The sequence below is a fragment of the Lithobates pipiens genome, unplaced genomic scaffold, assembly GCF_037356315.1.
Source record: "Lithobates pipiens isolate NorthernLeopardFrog02 unplaced genomic scaffold, aLitPip1_a1.2 Scaffold_19, whole genome shotgun sequence".
Classification (NCBI taxonomy): domain Eukaryota; kingdom Metazoa; phylum Chordata; class Amphibia; order Anura; family Ranidae; genus Lithobates; species Lithobates pipiens.
The window spans coordinates 189,096,873-189,119,794 of NW_027507764.1; the positions used below are offsets into that span (position 1 = coordinate 189,096,873).

General features: G+C 42.4%; 1 protein-coding gene across 7 annotated transcripts in view; it reads left to right on the forward strand.

Annotated features, from left to right (window-relative positions):
• The window catches only part of EZH2 (enhancer of zeste 2 polycomb repressive complex 2 subunit), an 81,655-nt gene extending 68,123 nt beyond the window's left edge, over window positions 1–13,532 (forward strand). For 5 of the 7 annotated variants that reach the window (XM_077491594.1, XM_077491591.1, XM_077491595.1 and 2 more), the window contains exons 13-20: window positions 50–90; window positions 924–1,049; window positions 1,210–1,388; window positions 3,520–3,615; window positions 7,350–7,431; window positions 9,843–9,923; window positions 11,175–11,259; window positions 13,214–13,532. In XM_077491594.1, coding sequence (XP_077347720.1) covers window positions 50–90; window positions 924–1,049; window positions 1,210–1,388; window positions 3,520–3,615; window positions 7,350–7,431; window positions 9,843–9,923; window positions 11,175–11,259; window positions 13,214–13,274 — 751 coding nt within the window. In that variant the 3' untranslated portion in view covers window positions 13,275–13,532. The remainder of the gene's footprint in view (window positions 1–49; window positions 91–923; window positions 1,050–1,209; window positions 1,389–3,519; window positions 3,616–7,349; window positions 7,432–9,842; window positions 9,924–11,174; window positions 11,260–13,213) is intronic. The other 2 variants (XM_077491596.1, XM_077491597.1) reach the window with 1 other exon arrangement.
• Window positions 13,533–22,922: the final 9,390 nt, after the last annotated feature.

Consider the following 22,922-nt stretch of genomic DNA (forward strand, 5'->3'; position numbering starts at 1 on the left):
ACAGTGCCCAGTTTACTTTTTATTTATTTATTTTTTTAATATTTTATAGACTGTGGGCTGCACACTGCAGGAAAATACAGCTAAAAAAAGGTATGTATATAGTATATCGGATTTTAATAATGTGATCAATCATAGAATTCTAAAGATATCTGTGAAATCTATGCAGAATCACATTAATTCTACATTCAGTTGACTGAAATGAAATTTAAACAAGTTTCTGCATCATGAGATGATTGACGTGCGAAATGGAAAGTCTTTTTTCATAACTTTTTCGGCTAATAGATATAAGTAGTCCTATATAAACTGATTGTTGTGTATATAATATCGTCTTACATAGTTGAAGAACATACAGGGGATCTGTTTTACCTGCCTAAGGATTTACATTACTTTTCATCCAGTATTAAGCTTAACATTGTCCTGCCAGACATCACAGCTAGGTTGGTGCCCTGACTCATCTTAATTGAAGTAAAAGTGACTCTGACATGAAAGGAGTATGGGATGTGCCATTCTCTTGATTTGTTTGTTATTTTTTTTTTTTTTTGGATTTGCCTTGAGTTCAGTTTTATTGGTGACACATGGGTTGGTTTACTAAAACCAGACAGTACAAAATCTGGTGGAGCTCTGCATAGAAACCAATCGGCTTCCAATTTTTTTTTTTTTTTTTTTTTGTCAAAGCTTAATTGAATAAGATGAAGTTAGAAGCTGACTTCCAAGCACATCTGCACCATATTTTGCACTCTCCAGTTTTAGTAAATCAACTCATTGTGACAATATGTCTGTTCCATTTCCTCCCCTTTCGTTATGTGTTTTTTTCATTTTTTTTTTTCAAACATACTCTTGATCATGACATGTAAAGTGGTATAGCTATGATTTGATTCAGGTCGTGTTGGCTTCAGCTCTCTGTTGGTTTTATGTTCTTTTAGATGGCTCCTCTAATCATGTTTACAATTACCAGCCTTGTGATCACCCTCGCCAGCCCTGTGATGGTTCCTGTCCCTGTGTGATTGCACAGAATTTCTGTGAGAAGTTCTGTCAGTGCAGCTCTGAGTGTAAGTTTACATAGAGGTGTAAATGGAACTATGGGATAGACCCAATGCCTGTATAGATCTTTACTAAAATATATAGGAAGAGTAAATAGAAAGTATATGGTATTGTAGTTTTGTGGCTTTTTTGCATCTTTCACCACACTAATGTACAACATTTATTAAGGCCAAAACAGGTTCCCTGGATGTCGCTGTAAGGCCCAGTGCAACACCAAGCAGTGTCCATGCTATCTTGCTGTGCGGGAGTGTGACCCAGACTTGTGTCTCACCTGTGGGGCTGCTGATCACTGGGATAGCAAAAATGTTTCATGCAAGAACTGCAGCATTCAGCGGGGATCCAAAAAGGTCAGTTGTTTTTCTGAGTTTCTGTAATGTTAAAGTGCAAGAACAATAAGTTACTACTCATCTGAAGCAAGCTTCACTTTATTATTTATATATTTTACATACTTGGATACTGATAAAGGTGATTTAAGGTATAATTGGACGCAAATTTGCACACTTACATTTTTTACCTTGATACTGATGTCCCCTGAGAGTTCCACTGATTCTTCACTGGTTCAGCTTGTTTACAAATCTAGTCCAATGCCGGTCATAGTCGCTTGTAGGTACCTTCATACATAGTTCTCTGAATGTGATGCTCTGGGTGTGCATGCTCCAAAGTCACTACTACAGGGAGGAGCATGTTTATTTAAATGAACGCGGTCACAGTTATTCAGGAAATACTATAACTAAAGCTCTACATGACCTAGCATTTTAACAAGCACTGATTTTAAATTGCAAACTTAATTCTGGTCAAACACCAGTTAGAATGGCTAACAATTATTTCATATCTTCTGCGAAATGAGCTAAAATGTATTTGGCATCTGTAACCAATCTCTTCTAGTATTGTGGTAAATGGTTCAAGTGAGAAATAAACCCAGAAATAAACCCTCAGCCCGTAATCCCTTGATGCCAGCTGTATGCACATATGCAGCTGCTCAGTGAGTGGGCCCTAAGGCCGAGCCTGTGTAAACTACTTGCCTTTCTGAGAGCGCGCTCCCAGCACGGTAGCCGCCGAGAATCGGTAAGCTACCGATGCATATTTGCAATCGGGTGCTTTCCAATGTTGTGACAGCCAATCACAATGGTCACATGACCTGAATGCTTGCCTCCCGGCCTTTAGAACTCAAAGGGATGGGAGTCAGTCGGCAAAAACAGGTTAAAGTACACCATCATGCAGGAGGTATGGGGGCTCCCATGGCTTGCCTCCTGAGAATGCTAGCTGGTTGACTACGTCTGACTTTAAAACTTCTGAATCAGAACAAATATGCTGTTAATGAGAGTAAAAGTGTGAGAATTCCTCTTCTGTTCTCCTGATGTGTGGAGGACAGGTACAAATCTGATCTGCCCTGCAGTTCATGAACACTCTCATATTATATTGGCTCCACATTGTCCATTTACTTTTACTTTTTCGAAAATAGTTTCATAATAACATGACCTTCCAAAACATTTGAATAACAAGCAGTACCACAACACATAGTGTCCCCCAAAGAGAACCCATCAGTAAAGAAATGCCACTTCTGTTCATGTTTTAGAATTGAGGTTCTGGGGTTAAAATGGTTATCCTTGCCACACTGCTTTGTACTGACCTGGGACATGCATCCTAGTTAAGTTGGGATATGTGACCTGCAGTCCTTTTCCAGGTCAGCCACTTTCTAAACAGTAAAACAAGTATAAAGATGGTAGACTGGGAGTTTGCACCTTCAAAAACCAATTCTGCAACACGCACACTTCTGTCCTGACAGATTTCCATTAAATGTTTCTGCAGCTCATGGATTGGGCTGACTAGATCCTGATTCTCCATTAGTTGGTCAAGGTTTGATTCCACAGATGATTGATGGTAATATTGCCTTGCTTGTGGGCTGGAGAAATGTAACAAATACCCTGTCTGTGTTTGCCTCCCCTCTTCTTCTAATAACACTTGGCCCTGAAGCCTTATTTCATCTGCATTTGGCAAAGGGACCCAGTGCTAGGTAAGGCCACTTGAATTCTTGCAATAGATGCACGTGATTGGGCGGTATGGCTGCCTTGGCGTTAGGAACATTGCAGAAAGGGAGCTGGCCATTTCAGAACATTTATTTTTTCAACTGTCTTGGGACATAACCATGTAAGAATAAGTCTCATTAACCTTTTATTCATGTACTCCATTATTTTCCTGGCTTAGAAAGAATGATAATACCATTGAATGTGTGCCTTGCAACAGGTGCAGTTTTGTGGTTCTGCTGCTTATGCTTGCCATTTTCATATATTTGATTGTCTGTCTTGCTGTTGCGAGCTGCTTTCCTTTATATGATGGTGACTCTGTGACCTGCAATGTATTGTGTTGCATTAGCATCTGTAATGTCCCATAGCGAATCTACTCTTTCGTGTACCTAAATATATCCACTAAAATGTAAACACTAACCCGTATAAACTAGAGACTTCTCTATTTTCTTAGCATTTGCTTCTGGCACCCTCTGATGTAGCTGGCTGGGGAATCTTCATCAAAGACCCTGTACAGAAGAACGAGTTCATCTCTGAATACTGTGGAGAGGTAAGCCAAGAAAATCCACAAATGCACAGCATTGTACTAGTTGTACACATATGGGATGTGCGTAAGTTGTCTAGGTTTTGTTGCACGTTTCTGTAATGAGAACTGCCTGTGTTACGCTTTAGCAGTCAGTTTAACCACTTCAGTACCCTGGCACTTTCACCCCCTTCCTGCCCAGGCCACTTTTCAGCTTTCAGTTCTGTCTCACTTTGAATAACAATTGCACAGCCATGCAACACTGTACTCATATTATTTTTTTATATCTTTTTTTGAGACAGACGGACAGCTTTCTTTTGGTGATATTTTATTACCAGAAAATTTTACCAAAAAGAAAAAGAAAAGTTTTTTTTTTTTGCAAATAAGTAATTTTTTTTCTTTGCTGATGAGGATGCACTGATGGGCTCTGATGAGGAGGCACTGATGTGCTTTGATGGGGAGGCACTGACGGGTGCTGATGGGCTTTGATGAGGAGGTACTGATGGGCTGTGACGAGGAGGCACTGATGGACACTGATGAGTCTGCACTGATGATCAGTGTAAACTGTGTGCTGACAGCCTTATTGGTTATTTGCTCAGACAGAGACAACATGTAAGGAAAGGACTGCCAATAACTGGCAAGTCTGTTTATATGTGATCAGCTATGATTGGACACAGCTGATCACATGGTAAAGGGCCGCTCTGATTGGCCCTTTACTCTAATCTGTGATCAGCTGTATCTGAAGGACACAGCAGCCACAGAGCATGCCGATGTGTGCACCAGGGGATGGAGTTGTGGGAGGACATCTATTGACACCCTGTCAGATATATAGCACCGCTCTCTAGCCGTCTTTTGGCTATAGTGCGGTACTCAACTGGTTAATAATTCCTTATGTCTAGTTGACTATCAGCTGCTCTGGGCAGGGCAGATGTTTGTATGCTACACAATGGCATAATCATCAGATGAATGGAAAGCATCAGGTAAATGAAAGTGACACTAAAGTTTAAAGCTTGTTTTGCACAGAGTGGCCCCAAACCTGCGGGGTCCCTCGGTGTCTTTCTCAGAGCTAATCCCCACATGAGATAACACCCTGGAATAAGTGCTCTCCCGTGAGGTTACCTTGTGGGCACGCTCCCGAGTCCAGCATTCGGCGTCCATAGGGCCCACCGTCATTGGATTTGATTGACAGCAGTGGGAGCCAATGGTTGCGCTGCTATCAATCTATCCTATCGAGCCGAGAACCCTGGGCAGAGAGAGAGAGAGAGTGTACTTCCCTGTGGGACAAGTTGGAGGGTTCAGGTAAGTAAAATGGGGGGAGCTGTCACTGACAGGTGTTTCTTCACCTTAATGCATATGGAGCGTCGGATGTCAGCGGTGACATGTCCGCTGACAACCAACCCGCTCCGATCCGAAAAAGTAGGATGGAGGAAAAACCTACTTTTCCATTCGTCATCGGACGAAAAGCGGCACTCTGACAGGTCCGTCCCTGCACAGTGTTCAAAGACGGACCTGTCATCTTCCTGGTCAGTGGGGATTGACGGAGCGATCCCCGCTGAGCAAGCGGATGTCCACGGGGCAGATGATCACGGATCCGTCCCTTGTGAAAGAGCCCTAACTGGTATTCTGAGACAGGCTTAATTAGGTACGGTATAGAGGTTCGACCCTAATTTGGGATAAATCTTTCTAGAGAATCTTTGTTTACAGCAGAAGCAGGGCTTTTATGATGTCGTGGTTAATCCAAACTTTTATAGTTAAAAGTACAATAATCCCTTTATTAAATTCATAGGTTCTAAAGAATCCATCCACCTTTATACGTTCGTAGATAAACTAGTTTTTTTTTCTAAGAGGTTACTTTGCCTGCTAAGCTTCCCTTTTGGCATCAAGGTGAAGCAGCTAAATCCAAAACTATAATTGTTTTTGTAAACTATTTTAATGTTTAAAAACGTATACAGATTGTTTTTATTTATTTTTAATAACTTGTACGAAATGTTAATTTTACACACAAGTAATAAGAACACTTAGGCTGCTGTATTTTTCAGAGATCTCACCTAAACCTACTTGGGGACATGGGATCAAATAGGGCTTCTTGTTAGGATCTCTACTAAAGCCAAGCATTACCTCTTCATTTGGCTGGAGCTTCTCACAAAAAACCCATACAGCTTTGTATAAGCAGGCAGGAAAGTGCGTCCACCTCTGACTTTTTCAGCTATGTGCATTGTAAATAGAGCTGAATAGCAGATTTATATTTTTTAGTCTTGGGCATAAATGAAGAAAATCTACACCAAATGCTATATATTCTCTTTGCTACAGCTACCTATTTCCATAATAGCTGTGGGTCAGGCTCTTGCTTCCCTTAGTGGAGTACATTCACACTGCTTTATTCATATATTAGATTCCTATATTGTATGAAATGAAGGTCGAAAAGAGCTTATAGTTCTTAGCAACAAATCACTTGTTCTGACATTTTCTACTAAGAAAGGTGAAAGTGAGAGCTCATTGGTTGCTAGGAGCTAAAGCTACTCAGTATTGGGCCCTTAATGAGTGCAATGTGCAGACTCAATGCTATTATATAAGTAGACAAAGTGAAAAAATGTAAAGCCAGCTGAGTAAGATTGAAATCCTTAGCTTTGCTTCTGCATGCAATACTTAAAGCTGACCTTCGCCCTAATTGAGAAGTTGTCCTGCCCTCCCCCTCCTCCTCCCTCTCTTAGCAATGGAAGGTCTTTTTTTTTTCTCCATAAGCATGTACTTGTGCTTCCAGGCAGCACGTCTTCTCTGCTCACCTAGGCAAGACTTTACCACCCCCGGCGTGTGCGCAGGTGATGTGCCACCGAGCTGTGATCCTGAGAGCCCTGGGGCACATATGCGCAAGTGCTGGGGTACCCAGTATCTGAGCACATGTAGGGTTTGGTAAGCACATGCAAAGACCACTAATAGGAAAGCTGGAGAATTTCCCAGTCTTCTGCCGTGCACAGCATTTTCATGGCATGTGTGCTGATGGGCTCTCCCAGGACCCGAAGGCTAAGTGATTAGAATACTGAGCTAAAAATATGGAAGAGATCACGGGCTATATGTATTATGTGAATTACTCTATTACCTTGTCAAACACGGGTTAGTGATAATTGGGATAATGCAGTGTATGGCTTTTCTGATCTTCAAGCAGACACTGGATTAAAGAAGTTGTAAAGTCAGAAGGTTTTTTATCTTCATGCATTCTATGCATGAAGATAAAAAGCCTTCTGAGTGTAGCAGCCTCCCCAGCACCCCCGAATACTTACCTAAGTTCCATCTCTGTCCAATGATGTCCACGAGTCCCTCGGCCATCTGAGACTCTCCCTCCTGATTGGTTGAGACACAGCAGTGGCGCTATTGGCTCCTGCGGCTGTCAAAGTCAGTTAGCCAATCAGAAGAGAGAGGGGGCGGGATGGTTAATGGCTGAATCTCGGCTCGGGTGCCCCTATAGCAAGCTGCTTGCTATGGGGGCACTCGACAGGACGGAGGAACCAGGAGAGTCGAAGATGGACTTGAGAAGAGGAGGATCAGTTACTTTAATGTTATATATCACAAATGGTGTACAAAGTGGAAAATTTTCCCTTTTTTTTTTTTTTTTTTTTTTTATAAACAGTATAATAAAAGTTGTCTTGGCACCATTTGGGTTAGTGAAGCACATCACTCTAACAGGATTAAACTAGAAATGTCTATATATAGCTGTACTGTATATTTTCAGTTAGGTGTTCATCTCTATATGCTGTATTCCATAGATCATATCTCAGGATGAAGCAGACCGAAGAGGCAAAGTGTATGACAAATACATGTGCAGCTTTCTCTTCAACTTGAATAATGGTAAGCTTAACAAGACCTTCTAAGTCACTAGGTTGTAGAATAATGCCTGCCACTGTTTTAGGATGTAGCTCGATTTTGTTCCCCTCCTAACTAGGAAACGTGTGACTGATTCAGAATATGACAGTATGGAGAATAACAATGAAAATGTAACAAAATGGAGAGGCCGATCGGAAGCTAATTCTGATATAAACCGTGCATTTAGCTTGGCAGGACAGCAGACTGTTAGAAATGATCTGCCTACAGTAGGGAATAATTGGAATAGTTCATTTTTCTTTAGAAAGAAGTGTGACTTGCACTTTCCTTTAACTAGTTAAAGACTTTGGACATGCTGCAGACGCCCCAAAAAACACCACAGCACACAGGATGTGTGTAGTACATTCAGTCTTTGTCCTGCTGCCAGGAGTCTCTCCCATTACACAGCAATTCTCAGCTCTGATTAATCAAAGCCAGAGTTGCTGTGTACCTACTGGTGCTGTTGGTTTAAAAAAAAAAAAAAAACTGTGCTCATGTCACATAACGTGTAAAAAATTAATGTTTCCTTATGAGAGCTGTCTTAACTGGTCCGACACAAGTCGGTCCAACTTTGAAAATGCTCCCTGCACTACTTTGGTCTGACATTAATCCTACTTCAACCCATTGAATATCACTTAAGTCGGAACAAAGTCTTAACTGTTCCAACTTTGGCATGCGACTTGTGCTCTGATGATCTTAAAGGGGAAATTAAAAAACAAAATGGCATGGGTTCCCCCCAAAATCCATACCAGGCCCTTATCCGAGCACTCAGGCCAGAAAAGTGGGGGGACGAGTGACACTTTGCACACCCCCATACCCCCCCCCCCCCCCCCCGAGCACCTCGTCCCAATGTTGATGAGGCCAAGGGCCTCTTCCCGACAACCCTTGTCGGTGGCTGGTGGGGTCTTCGGGCAAGGGGTCATATCGGAATCTGGAAGCCCCCTATAACAAGGGGGCCCGCAGATCCCGGCATCCCACCCTATGTGATTGAGTATGAGGTACTGCTGGGTCGCATCTCTCCGGGTGTCTTCTCTCTCTGCCAGGTCTTCTCCTTCTGTTCTTCTGATGTTGACTCCATGTAATCTCCCGGTGTAATGCTGGGTCCACGTGGGGCATGATTGGGCTATGATGTCACAATAGGGCGGGGCCTCCGTGAGACAGCGGGTGGCCCCGCCCCATGCCAATATAAGTCATTGTACACAGCGGACCCAGCATTACACCGGGAGATCGCGTTGACATCAGAAGAAGAACAGAGGGAGAAAGCGTGGTAAAATAGGGAGAAGACAGCGGAGAGAGGAGACCCGGTAGAAGAGGGAAAAGACGAGACGCCGGAGCTGTCTTAGTAAAATACTTTAAAAACCGGTGTACTGTGTTTTATTTTTGACCTTTTTTTTTTTTTTTTTTTTTTTAGGTGAATGGGTAGGGGTACGATATACCCCATACTCATTCACATAGGGCAGGGGGGCTGGGATCTGAGGCCCCCATGTTAAAGGGGGCTTCCAGATTCTGATAAGCCCCCCCCCCCCCCCCACACCTGCAGACCCTGACAACCACTGGCCAGGGTTGTTGGGAAGAGCCCCTTGTCCTCATCAACATGGGGACAAGGTGCTTTGGGGTGGGGGGGCGCAGGGCACCCACCCCCCATGTTAAGGGCATGTGGTATGGTTTGGGGGGGGGGGGGGTTGCTTGCTCATCCCCACCCCCTTTCCCGGGCTGCGTGCTCAGGTAAAGGGTCTGGTGTGGATTTTATGGGGACCCCACAGCATTTTTTGCAGCGTTGGGGGTTCCCCTTAACTCCTAATAACCTTTTAATTTACTCTAATCGGCTCTAAATACCTCTCTATTTTCCTGCTATTTTATTTGGTTTGTTTCTATTTTATTAACCATATTTATTTTATTTTTTTTTCACATTTTTACACATTTAACCTATATCCACACATTTTACATTTAAAACATTTGTAAATGACTTCCTCTTTCATCTCTGTCTTTCATTTCTATCTCACCTGAGATCCGCTATTTCAATGGGTGTAAGGGTTTCCAACTACTTTAGGTAATGACAAAGTTATTGCTGAATAAACCTGTCCATGGCAGAATTGTAAAAATGATTCTGGTTCATAGGTGGTGAACAGGTGAGAGGGGATGTGGTTAACTTGAATTCTGCTGAGTTGGAGGTGACTGGAATCTGCACAACATCTTCACCAAATGCTGAATACTGTTGTGCCGTAATTATGTAGAAATGAGCTACTCGCATGCTTCTCTGGGCCTCAGCAAATCTCTTGGAGATGTTGTAGTAAATTAGCCAGTGGGTCACAAAGCAACTTCTGTTTTATGTTTTCATGTTCTGTATGTTGAAATGTCAGTAACATACTTATACAATCTTCATTGTATTTCTCTTTTAGATTTTGTAGTTGATGCAACCCGCAAAGGAAACAAAATTCGCTTTGCAAACCATTCTGTGAATCCAAACTGCTATGCAAAAGGTATGTGGTGAAGCATGTTGGCCTTGAAGGGTCTGTTATGTGCACAGTGCTGAGATGTGTTTCCTATATCTGGGTAATGCAGGACAGTGTGGCTCCTCCGTACTCTGGTTTTCCATATACAAGCAAATTGTCTGCAGCGTTAAATGGAAATTGTTTATTCTTTTATAGTCCTAAGTGTGTCAAACTTAAAGTATATCTATGGCCAAAACATTTGTTTTATATGGATCAGGGAGGGGTAAAACCCCTTTTAAGTTGTATTACTGCCTGTTGGCTGCTGTTGGCTAGAGTCACCCTCTGATTCTCAGTGATAATTGTCATCAGAAAAAAGTGGTGGGAGCTCCTATTTAGATGATAACTGTCCAAGAGTAGAATTCCTATTGTTTTCTAGCGATTTCACAACACTTTTCCAGGACAGGAAGGGCTAAGAAAACAAAAACAAAGTGGCAGAGGTCTGAGCCATTCCAAACTCCAAAACTAAAAAAAAAAAAACTTTCTTACAAAATATATAATGTAAATGATCCTAATAATACGTATTGATGTTTTAGAAAAGTTTTTGCACTTTGTTTGTAGTTTTAGAAGTACACCTATTAGATTAGAAGCTCTCCCGAGCAAGGGCTCTCCTAACCCTCTTGTATTGTAACGGTACTGAATCCCTTTTCATTGTAAAATTTTTATTATTTTCTGGCAATAACATGGTGTGGGTGGATTTCTGCCAGTCACAGGCTGTGTCCCACCCTCCAGCCTGTGTCTTAGAATAACAGGGAGGTGAATCCTCCCTCAATCAAGATGTAATCTCTTGTCCCCCATTGTGTTTAGATAGGTTAGTGTGCATGGAGGAGGAGGATGGGAGTGGTCTGTCATTTATCACTGTGTATACACCCGCTTGTGACTCTATTGTCACATGATCTGTTCAGATGTGATAGGAAATGCTCAGGGTAGAAAATACACTGAAAACTGAGCATGTGCCAACACTGCTCTGCAAAAATCCCTAACTGTAGTGGGGACATGGACAGGAGGGGGGAGACAGAGAACAGCAGGATCAACCAGGTTATTTGCAGCATACAGAAAACTCATCTCATGCTTTGAGTGAGTATGAACAGCATTTAATTCAGCATGATAGTGATAGTATTTATTATTAATGATGTGGCTATAGTGACACTTTAACTCGGGTACACTGTAGAAGCATAGAAATATGTGCTGACAAATGCAAGTGGTTTACCTGATTGAAGCTCTTTTTTACTTCTGTTTCAGTAATGATGGTGAACGGTGACCACAGAATAGGAATTTTTGCAAAAAGAGCAATCCAGACAGGTGAAGAACTCTTCTTTGACTATAGGTATGTATGGCATTTGGAGAATAGTTAAAACGATTACCTTTTTGCAAGCAAAAAAGCAGTCTTGTAACTGCAGACACGTTGAAACTACTGTAAATGGAACACTGTACACCCTTAGGTCCCTTTCACACTGACAGACCGATCAGGTCCACCTGTCAGTTTTTCATGTAGACCTGATCAGACCACCAGACTCTCTATGGAGCAGCGGATCTCACTGAATATGTGTCCGTTGACATCTGATCCAATCCTGTCCGCTAAAACAGACAGATTCGGATCGGATGACAGTCAGTCAGGCGGACAGGCGGTCCGTTTCTATCCGACAGCGGTCTATGGAAACTGACCTGTAATCCATCTGCTCAGCGGAGAGATCCCCTGCTGAGTGGGTGGATCCGCTGGCAGACTCTGCCATTGTGAAAGGGGCCTTATGCTAATGCAAAACCCATCAACCAGTGATGATTGATGATGACTCACCTGTCTTTTGCTAATCTTTAAAGTGAGTCTGTGGTTTACCCATGCAGGAAAAGCATCATGTTTACCCTAATACAGAGCTCTACAGATGAATATAATTAACTTTTCTTCACACTTGCGCTGCATGGGTACACCCCTGACTGATGGCATGGTCAAAACTTGGATTGTGACCAGCTTAACACCCATAACTGATGCACTAGGGTGGGCTGTTGGTCTCCCATGAATATCCTAATTACCTGAGACTACAGACATTGTTTCTGCACATTGTGGTGCTATGTAGAAAAAAAAAATTAGCATACCGTGCCCATACATTTTTGAATCCCTGAAGGAAGAACATTATTGAGATTGTGGTTGTAAAAATTGGATTATAGTTGTTGCATTTTGTTCTTGCTGTTAACTAGACTAGTAACCTAGTAAATACCCTAAGGATAAAGGTTTCCTTGCTGAGACTGAGCATGTCTGTTTTCTTCTTATTCACTCTTTAGTGAAAAAAACAGGATGCAGGCCGGTAGGTCTAAAGCCTCATACACACGGTCGGACTTGTACAAACTTTTCCGTGGACTTTTGTACAAAGGGCGTGGTCCACAAGTTTGTATTGCATACACACGGTCGGACTTTTTGACAACAAACACGAACGTGGTGACGTCACAACGTACGGACGCCACTTGAAAAGAGGACGTTTAATGACTCCAGCGCCACCTTTGGTCAACTTCTGTATTGTAGTCTGATCGTTTGCATAGGTTCTGAGCATGCGTGTTTGTACCTTGTACAAAAGTCCGATGCTTTTGCGTACACACGGTCGGACTTTGCTCCATCGAACTTTTGTTGCCAGAAAGTTTGTCCGTTCGCACAGCCAACAAAAGTCAGATGAAAACAGAAAAAGTTTGTCCGATGGAGCGTACACACAGTCGGATGTTGCTCCAAAACAGCTAATTTGCATGTTTGTTGTCAAAAAGTCCGACCGTGTGTACGGGCCTTAAGGCTGTGTAAACACGGCCGGACTTTGACAGCAAAGGTCTGACGAAACTAATCCGTCGGACAATTCGACTGTGTGTGGGCTTTATTGGACCTTTTGCTGTCGAAAAATCAGATGGACTTTAGATTTAGACCATGTTTCAAATCTTTCCGATGGACTTGAGTCCGGTGGAAAAATCCCTTCGTCTGTATGCTAGTCCGAGGGATGAAAACCGACGCTAGGGCAGCTATTGGCTACTGGCTATGAACTTCCTTATTCTAGTCCGGTCGTACGTCATCACGTTCAAATCGGTCAGACTTTGGTGTGATTGTGTGTACACAAGTCCGAAGCGACGGAAGTCCGTCAAAGTCCAGACGTGTGTACACGGCGTTAGAAATCTTCCTGTTTTCTACATCGACTGTGGTGGGAATTCTGGAGTTACCTTGAGATTTATTCTTGTTTCAATTACAGAGTTTTTGCATGTCTGTTTTCTTTGAATTGGAAATTCAATTTGTCTTTTTGTTTTTGTTTTAGATATAGTCAAGCTGATGCTCTGAAATATGTGGGTATTGAGAGAGAAATGGAAATCCCTTGATTCACCAGCTACCTCCTCTTACAACCCATGCCTTACCTTCTTCAGGAATTTCTAATACTGGCTCAATTTTAGCTACAAGAAAAAAATGAGTTGAAGTTCTGAATTTACTGAGTACTGTACAAGTAATTTATAGTGAAATCAAAAGAAGATCCATTATGCTTTTTTTGCCAGCTGCAAAACATTTTGTACTGATGAACTTTTGGCAATAATGTATTGTGGTACATCTCCCACCTCAAATAAAATATACTTGAACTTCTTTATCTTTTGTGTGCCTGAATTAATCTATACTGTTTAATGAATGTGATCATTTTCTGATTGGCTGTTTGAAATGTAAAGTTTTAGAAACCATTGTACAAGCAGCCCTCCTTTCACATTAGAATGCAAAAGCTGCTAATTGACATAACAAAGAATCGCTGTATCCAAGTCACTTCATGTCGTACTGGGTGAATTATCCTGCTTGAAGTGACTTGAGGGATTTGTGCTAGCACTTCTTTACCGCTTGCCAACCCACTCACAATAACTATACTGCGAATTGGTGGCAGCTACGTATTGGTATGTTACTTTTTCTTTAACTTTTGTTATGGGATTTTTTTTTATTTTTCAACATTTTAGGGATTTTTTTCATTTAATCATCACTGAATTTTTATTTTATTTTTTTTGCTATATAAATACCTCCAAAAGAAAACAAATGATATCAATTAAATTTGTGTATTGTGTTGCATGACCACGCTATTACCATTTAAATTAGTGCAGTGCTCAATTGGAAAAAAAAATTCCATGGTAATAAAGGGGATAAAATCTTCCGGTGGTGAAAACCCAACTCCAGGCAAAACTGTGTGTAAGGCCGCGTACACACGGGCGGATTGTCTGTCCAACTTAGTCCGCTGAACCGTGTTTCAGCGGACAATCCGCTCGTGTGTGGGCTTCAGCGGACTTTTTCAGCGGACTGTCTGACGAACAAAGTCTTACGGAATTTCCGTAATTTTGTCCGTTCAAACTTGGTTTTGTCCGTCCAAAATTGGTTTCAGCGGACAGTCCGCTCGTGTGTAGGCAAGTTGGACGGACTAAGTATGGCGCATGCTCAGAAGGGATTTACACGGCCGAAGGTTGCATTGCAGTGTATAGGACGTCGTTTTTCTAGTCCCGTCGTACGTGCTGTACACGTCATTACGCACGCTTTCAGCGGACTGTCTGCTCATCGTGTGTGGTCAAGTCTATTCATTCAAATTTTGAACGGACTGTCTGTCGGATTGTCTGACGAACTTAGTTGGGCAGACAATCCGCCCGTGTGTACGCGGCCTAAGGCTTCATTCACACCAATGCATTTTTTTTGCAGAAACGCAAGGCATTTTTTTTTTTTTTTAAAACATGGGTTTCTATGGAATACATTTTACATCAAATGCAGTTTTGTGCCTCTACCTTTTTGGAAAGAGTCAGGGACTTTATTTATTTATTTATTTTTTTTTTTTCTGCAGCATTTTGCATGCAATATAGTGCAATGGACCTGCATCCAAAACGCAAGTACTGTTTTGTCGCGATTTGTGTTTTTTTTTTTTTTTTTTTGCTTTAGATTCATTGTATATAGAAAATGCTGGTTACTGAAATGTCATGCTGATTTCTTTGTTTCAATATTTTGCATTGTGCCCAATACCAACGTGCAGTTATTACATCACTGGATTTATGCTTTTGCTTTTTATCTTTGCCATTGAAGGACACAGGAATTTAGAAACTATTTGGGTATACTGCATGTACAGAATGATTGGACACTGTAAAGCAAAAATAATTGTGGGTTAGCCGAGTATGAACTGGTCTTACTCCCACCATGCCTCTATGCTACTTTTTAATTCAAGATACCTCCTAAAATGGTTTCTATATGCAGCTATCTGGATCAGCCTGGTTTTGGAGGCCAGACCCCACTGGACTGGATGTAACGGGGCTAGCCTGAAATGCGAACTTCAAACATTAGGCTCAGTATTGTACAAGTGTAAGCAGAGTGCTTTTCAGGTCTACAGCCATGGCATCAACCTCATCTCTGAAGACAATTGGGAGTAGGCTGGACAGGCCAAGCATTGGGAGCTAATTACTAATACTGTTGGTTGCAAAAATCTGAGTTGCTGGTTAGTATTTTAAACACATAAAATGTTATTTTGAAAGTAGTTACAATTCCAATCTGGGAGCTAGAATTTTTTTTACTTGTATACACATGCACGTAAATACGCACAAATTGGCAAGTAATTTTAGCCAGGATTATTGATGTTCAAACACCATATACAAGTAACCTACACTGTTATAGCCCGTACGAGTATGTGGCCTAGACATAGCAGAGACATCAACCTCAGACAGAATTAAAGGGAGCAAGCCCTGTGCTTACTATGGCAAAAAAAAATCTTTTCACTCCAGGAAGGAAGGGATTAGATAAACACACAGGATAGGGCTACACAACTGGTAGACCACAGCCATGTAGCACCTTGCAGCTAACAACGTAATGTGCCAAGGTGAGAGCCCTTGGAGGATCCAGTGCCTGAAGTTACATACAGGTTGGCCCCTCATCTTCATCCAAATGGGGTCTGGGCATGATCCCAGAAGACTCAGTTGAGTTGACTAATCCAGAAAATGTAGTTAGTGGCTATAATGCAGCCAGGAATTTTGAAAGAAAAAATCTACTTAGAGAGCATATCTTCGCAGAAAGAGGTAATCTTCTCTCAGTAGACCTAACCTAAAGACAATAGCAAAAAAAACTTAGTGGGAATGGTTATATAGGGGATACCCTACAGTCACCTGAAGGTACTGTAGTTGCGTATAACCCAGGATTAAAGACTAATGCCGCGTACATGTGGTTGGATTTTCCAACGAGAAATGTTGGATGCGAGCTTGTTGTTGGAAAGTCCGACTGTGTGTATGCTCCATCGAACATTTGCTGTCGGACTTTCTGCCAACAAATGTTTGCTAGCAGGTTCTCAAATTTTCCACCAACAAAACTTTGTTGTCGGAAAGTCCAATCGTGTGTACACAAGTCCGTCGCACAAAAGTTCACGCATGCTCGGAATCAAACAGAAGGAGCCACGCTGGCTCTTGAACGTCCTCTTTCTGAGCTCGTCGTACGTCACCACGTTCCCACGTTCATGAATTGTTGGCCAACATTTGTGTGACCGTGTGTATGCAAGACAAGTTTGAGCCAACAACCATCCACAGTGTTGTTGGCAGAAAGTCTGATCGTGTGTATGGGGCATAATGATCCTGTGTCCTGCAGGACTACAAAATTAGGCCAACGATCAACTTGGGTAGAACCAGCTTTCCAGATTTTCTTGCGATTTTTGCTAGAGGCTGCTATCGCAAGGACAGCTTTCCCTGCCAGGAGAAGACAAATGCTTGTCGGGGGGGATTCCCTTCAGCACTATCTTTTGATGGGGGAAAGAAATTCCCACTGTAGGGCCAGCCTTATAGACACATGCTGGGTGGGAGGAAAGGTTATATAGGGGCTAGCTTACAAGTTTTCTCTTTGCAGGGTGGATCAGGACCGTGTTCCTGTGCAACTCAGTCTAGTGCAATTTTCAGCCCATTCATTTGAATTGCACCAGTATCCAAACATCCTGTAAATGGCAGTATAACCCAACTGCGTCTGAATGTGTCCCTTGATGGACACAAAAACATAAAATGGTTTCACAAATTTACTTTAAAGGACAGCTATCACAAATAAAATATAAGGGAGGTACACACCAAGTAAATGCACTGCATTTTACTGAAAATTCACTATTTTTTTTCTGCACCCTCTGTATAGCCAGGTAGATGATTTTTTTTTTTTTCAGGATCAGGTCAACAGCTTCCTGCATCATCTGCCTGGACAATCACCAGGGTGACAATGTGAATTCACTTGTCAGTGAACAGGTAGGAGACCCAGGAAATTGAATAGCTGATACATTGGCTACAACTATACAATTGCAAATATTTTGTCCAATGGTTCTTATATATATTTTCCAGTGGAAATGGAGATCCACACCAGTATACTTCCCCAGACAGCTGCCTATGAACACCATAGAGATTAGACATCTCCACAATGCTCCGGATGCTTTAATCCAGACTCAACAAAAAATATATCGCCTAAGTTAGGTAGCAGTGGCAAGCCCAAGGGCTTTTTAAAGGCAACATATTCCAATTAACGCAAACTCTGGCAATTTAAACTGAGTAGGTGAAAATACATAAGCAATGAAATCTGCATTTGACAAAATATCAACTGTAAAAAAAAAAAAAAAAAAAAAAAAAAAAAGAGTTGAACTTGGCGCCTCCCCTGCTTTCTCTTAAACTTCCCTATAGTTATACATTACCATAAAAGGTCTACAGCAGGGGTCTCAAGACCGGTTACAAATGGCCCGCAGGCAGGGCCGATCCTAGGCGGGTGTGACAGTACACAACGGCTCTCTCCGTCTCCTCTCCCCCGCATGGTGCTGAAGCCCAGCACGCACAACACAGGAAAGCTGAGGGAGGATCCGCCCATCACCTCGCCCAGCTAGTTCTATGGAGAAGTGACACTATCGAATAGTGTGTACGTAATACCACAACAACTGATTTTACGATCAGCTGGTGTGTCAGCGAGATGGCACCTGCGCACAATAGCCGACTGATGATATTTTTCAGTCAGATTGTGCCGAGGCATGCTCATTTAGGTGAGGAGCGGAATTTAACATGAAGTGGGGCAGGTGATTTCAAGGATGGCCACTGCTGCAAAGTTGGGGGCAGAATTTTAAACGTTTAGCTAGCTAAAAAGGGCCCTTCAAGAAGAACAGCAGATAAAGATTTTCTAAGCATATTTGTTTGGGCATCGTTAAAAATTCAGCCCTCATCTTTGCAGCACTGGCCATCATTGAAAACATCCACGCCCTTCATGTTAAATTCCGCCCCTCACCTACATGAACACTCCTCGACAGGGCGATTGTGCGTCGTCACAACAGCTGCTTGTAAAATAAGCTATTGTGCCATTACGTACAGCGCAAGCGCAGTTCGTCCCGGGCACCTCGACAGAACACTGGCCCTGGATCCAGGGTCCTGCTGCCACCTCACGGTGCCCTACCACTAGGCCTGTGAAGCCAGGACCTGACAGGGGGAGAGGTAAGAGCCATCACACAGAGGCTGAGCAAAGTCCTTAGTTGCGCGACTGGGGTTGAAATTTGTGAAGGTGGGGGTGGTATTTGTGGAGGGTGTGTGGGTGTATTTGTGGAGTGTAGGGGTAATGCTGCGTTTTAATAGTGCGTTCGCTGACACCAATGCTGGGGGAAAGGAAAGTTTGCATGCAGCCCCCATTGGATGTGAAAACATGTCCTGTGGCCCTCAGGTAATTTGAGTTGGAGACCCCTGGTCTACAGGATGGCTCAGCAAGCCAGATGATTAGGACAAAGCTGGACTTTTACAGAAACAGTCATGATTTGCCTGTGCTATTTTTTTCCGTCGGGGACAGACCCCTCCCCACCAGAGCACTCTCAGCCAGTAGCTGGCAGACCTTTTTCAGCCATGACCTTTCAACAGAAGCCAGTCGTTCAGTCTGTTGGACCAGCTGCCGTACCCACAGGCCGAATGTCGGCCAGTTTATGTTGAACCAGCTGATGCTGCCCGATATTCGGCCCACGTGTACTAGGCTTTACACTCTAGGATCCTTAATTCATGTGCTGCACGTGGGTTCGTGAATCGGTCATACACACTATGGGGGAGATTTACTATACCTGGTGCACACAAAATTTGGTGCAATTGCACAGCTCCCAACTGCACTAGATGGGCTTATGGAGACTTTTAGATGTACAAAGTTATCGAATATTAATATTTACTTCATTCCATTTTCATCTTTGCTGCCCAATTTTCTGGTGTTTTGAGTTCAAACCAACTAGCCATTTCCATGATCAGCTTGTTCTTGGATGTCATGCATTTGTCCCTTTGTTCCTCTTTCCCCCTCATTTTGGTCTGTTCTATACAGTTATATATAAAATGCACTTTTTATCTTTCAAAAAGAATTTCCCCGTGATAAACCTTTCATCCAAATTCTAAATTGCTGCATTTATAAATGTTAAAAGCCAATATAAAGGAATAGTAGTGGTTAAAAAAAAAGCCCTTATGGATTTAATTAACTATTTTTTGGGTTAATTCTCCTTTAAGGGGGTGTGGTAGGGGCGTGTCCTATGCCTACATACATTTGCTAGTAGGTGTCCCTCATTCCGATCTCAAAATGTTGGGAGGTATGCAGTTTTGCATGGTAGCCAATCGGCTTCCAACTTCAGCTTGTTTAATTAAGTTTTGACAATAAAACCTGGAAGCTGATTGGTTTCTATGCACAGCTAGTCAGCTACACCAGTTTTAGGCTGGATTCACACCTATGCATTTTTTTTGTGCTTTTTGCAGATTTGCGCTACAGAGCGTCTTCCATAGGAAACCATGTTAAATGGACTGTAGTGCAAATCTGCAAAAAGCACTAAAAATGCATAGGTGTGAATCCAGCCTTAGTAAATCATCCCCATAACTGAAAGACATAGCACACAAGAATACCTTAAAAACAACCCTCTACTTAAAGAGTGAACATTACATATTTGAAAAAAAAAAAATCTTAGCAATTTAGTAAGCATAATAATACACGACAAAAACATTTCTATTTAAACCAATCCATAAGAGACATGGATCCTGCCATTGTCACGCCTCCTGATGCTAGTTGTCTGCTTAGTACATCAACTAGTGTATCTTTACAGGGGTAGAAGACTCTTTAAAACTTAAAAAAAAAAAAAAAATTGCTGACAGGCAGGGTTTTTCTTTTCAGTCTCTTCTGTAATAAATGCTCCCCGGCCCATTTATGTGTCCAGAGAAAGCGAACCCGGAAGACAGGGCAAAGATGGAAGCGCCTGTGACGAGCGGGAGCAGGGTCTTTACGAGGATAAATTACTGCACAGTACATACAGCTAGAGAGCGTTTATGATTTTTTTTTTTTTTAAAGTGGTGTTCCGATGTTTTTATATATATTACCCCGGTGACAGTCACTGCTCTGTCTTCACAATTCGGCCATCCTCAAAAGTGTACCCTTTGTTATTTCTGCAGCATTGTTGACCAGCTTTGATCTCCTGATACACAGCACAGCCATCCCGACTGTGGGCATCTAAAGTCCGCTGGGACTCTTTCGGGATTAGGTGCATGCTGGCTACCCAGCATGCACCTCCTGATCTCGCACATGTGCAGTGGGACTGAAGCGTGCCCCACTGTATGCTGGCCAGGATTCCATAGACTGCCAAAATACTAAATTTCCATTTGAAAAAATGGCACCTATTGCCGCCAAGCATCATGTCATTTCTGGTTTTGAAATAAGGTGATGCTAGCTGCAGAGGATGCCCACTGACAACTAGGACTGATGGCACAGCAATTCCAGGAACCAATGGGAAAGGGGAAATGACATACCTTGCTGCAGTGAGGTAGGATGGAAGTACAGCTTCAAGACATCAGAAAATGAGAAAAAAATAAATAAAATTATATATATCTCCAAAATGAGTGGGGGCGGGGACATCCATTAATCAAGCCATAGTTGCTACTTAGGCTGGAACTCCGATTTAATAATATACCTTAATGTCCATAGTCTGGGCACAGGTGCCCTTTTAAGTCAGACATGAAGCAGTAGTGTAAACTTGAGAGAAAACAAGTAAATTGCAAAAGTAATCAAACAATGGCAGCCCCAAGGCTCTCTCAGGAATAGCTTCCTTCAAAGGCTTCTAAACAGTCATATCAGTTACCTATAATAACACCAATACTAAAGTCACATCAGGTACTTAGATTAAAGAAGAGCGCCACCAAAAAAAAAAAATATATATATATATATATATATATATATTAAAAGTCAGCAGCTACAAATACTGCAGCTGCTAAATTTTAATAAATGGACACTTGCCTGTTCCAGGGTCCAGCAATGTCGGCAGCAGATGACGAACAATCGCTCGTCTCTCGGCTGTCCCCGCCTCCATCCTGTCAGGGAATCAGGAAGTGAAGCGTTGCGGCTTCACTGCCCAGTTCCCTACTGCGCATGCGCGGGTCGCGTCTTCACTGGTCCCCATTGGGAACTGTGCGTTTCCTGCCCAGAGGATCCAGTGCTCATCCCCCTCTCGCCACTGCTATCCAACAACACTGGACGGAGACTGCAACTGAGCGCGGAGGAGAGAGGGCGCGACAGGCAGTGTACACCGAGCCCGCACAACCCCCACCCTCCTCCATCTGTTCAAAGCAAATGCTTTATATTTTTTCTTGATGCCTCCACTCACTATAATACAATCCCTTCAGTCACGGCTTCAGTTTCATCTCAGAAGATATTTTGATTAGTGGTGGCATGTACTGCAGGAAAAATTATCATTTAGATGTTGACCTATACAGCTGTGATTGAAGGGATTTCTTTATTAGGCAGTAAGTGGAGACATCAAGAGAAATTTAAAGCAGTTGTTGTGAATGGATGGGCATTTGTGAGACATCTGAAGCACTTACTTGTCATATGAGGCTCAGTCTTTGTTTCTTGTTACTACAAAACAGAGAGCTGAGATGAGATTAGGAGGCACGGGCCTACAGAATGAAGAGGGGTTGGGGCTCAGTTCTGGCAGTAACTCCCCCATGAGAACGCCTATATTTAGGCTTCAGAAAGAAGTGCTAATATGCCCATATTTAGGCTACAGGCAGCAATGAAAAATAAAAATGTAATTTTATTTAAAAACCCTTGCACAGATTTTAATGACTATAAGTGCAATGTGCACTGGATTCCCTGGTTGGGGGTGTGGGGTAAACAAGCTTCATCTTCTGGGGAGACTTCTTTAAGCAATGCCAGTTTTGTGCTACAATGAAAAAACCTGAAAGCAAAAAAAAAAATGAAATAGATTGCCTTTTGTTATTTCAAAAACATCCAGTAGGTGGCACCATTACACTGAAAAGGAGCAGTAGGACTTCCAACAGCCACATAATACAAGGCAAAATATTTGTGGACAGCCCTCCTAAATATTAAAGTGGTTGTAAAATCTTACATACCCAGTGAACTGACTGGCCTCAGGTGACACAGATTAAACAAATCCTTCTACATAAGTTGTATATGTTTATCTACAGCATCTTTCCCCTACATCCAAAGTGCAGGATCTCTCAGCTCTGAAAAGTAGGGGGTGGAGAGCCAAACTTAAATCAGTGAGAGCTCTAAAAGCCAATTGGAGGAAAAAGAACACACCCCCCTTCACACAGCAAACAAGAAAGTCAGTCAGCTGGAGCTCCCTTCCCCTTTCACCATTTTTTTTCTTGGTGTCAGGAAAACTCATTAGATGTTATTCATGCTAATAGAAGAGAAACAAGGCATCAGCCAGAAATGGCAGTTAGCGCACTGGATTGAGACAAGTACACACTATAGAGGGATAGGTTTAGGTCATATTTCATGTCTAAGGCTTACAACCACTAAGTTTCCAAAAATGTCAGCTGTTATGGCTACAGCACAAGAAAGACATGTTAATTGTTTGCCTCCAAGCTTATGTCAACAGTTTGGGGAAGATACTTTTCTGTTCCAGCAGTACTGTGCCTGTTTGCACAATGCCAGCTCCATGAAGATGGTTTGAGACGTTTGGTGTGGAGGAACTCGAGGGTCCTGCACAAAGCCTTGACATCATTAAACACTGT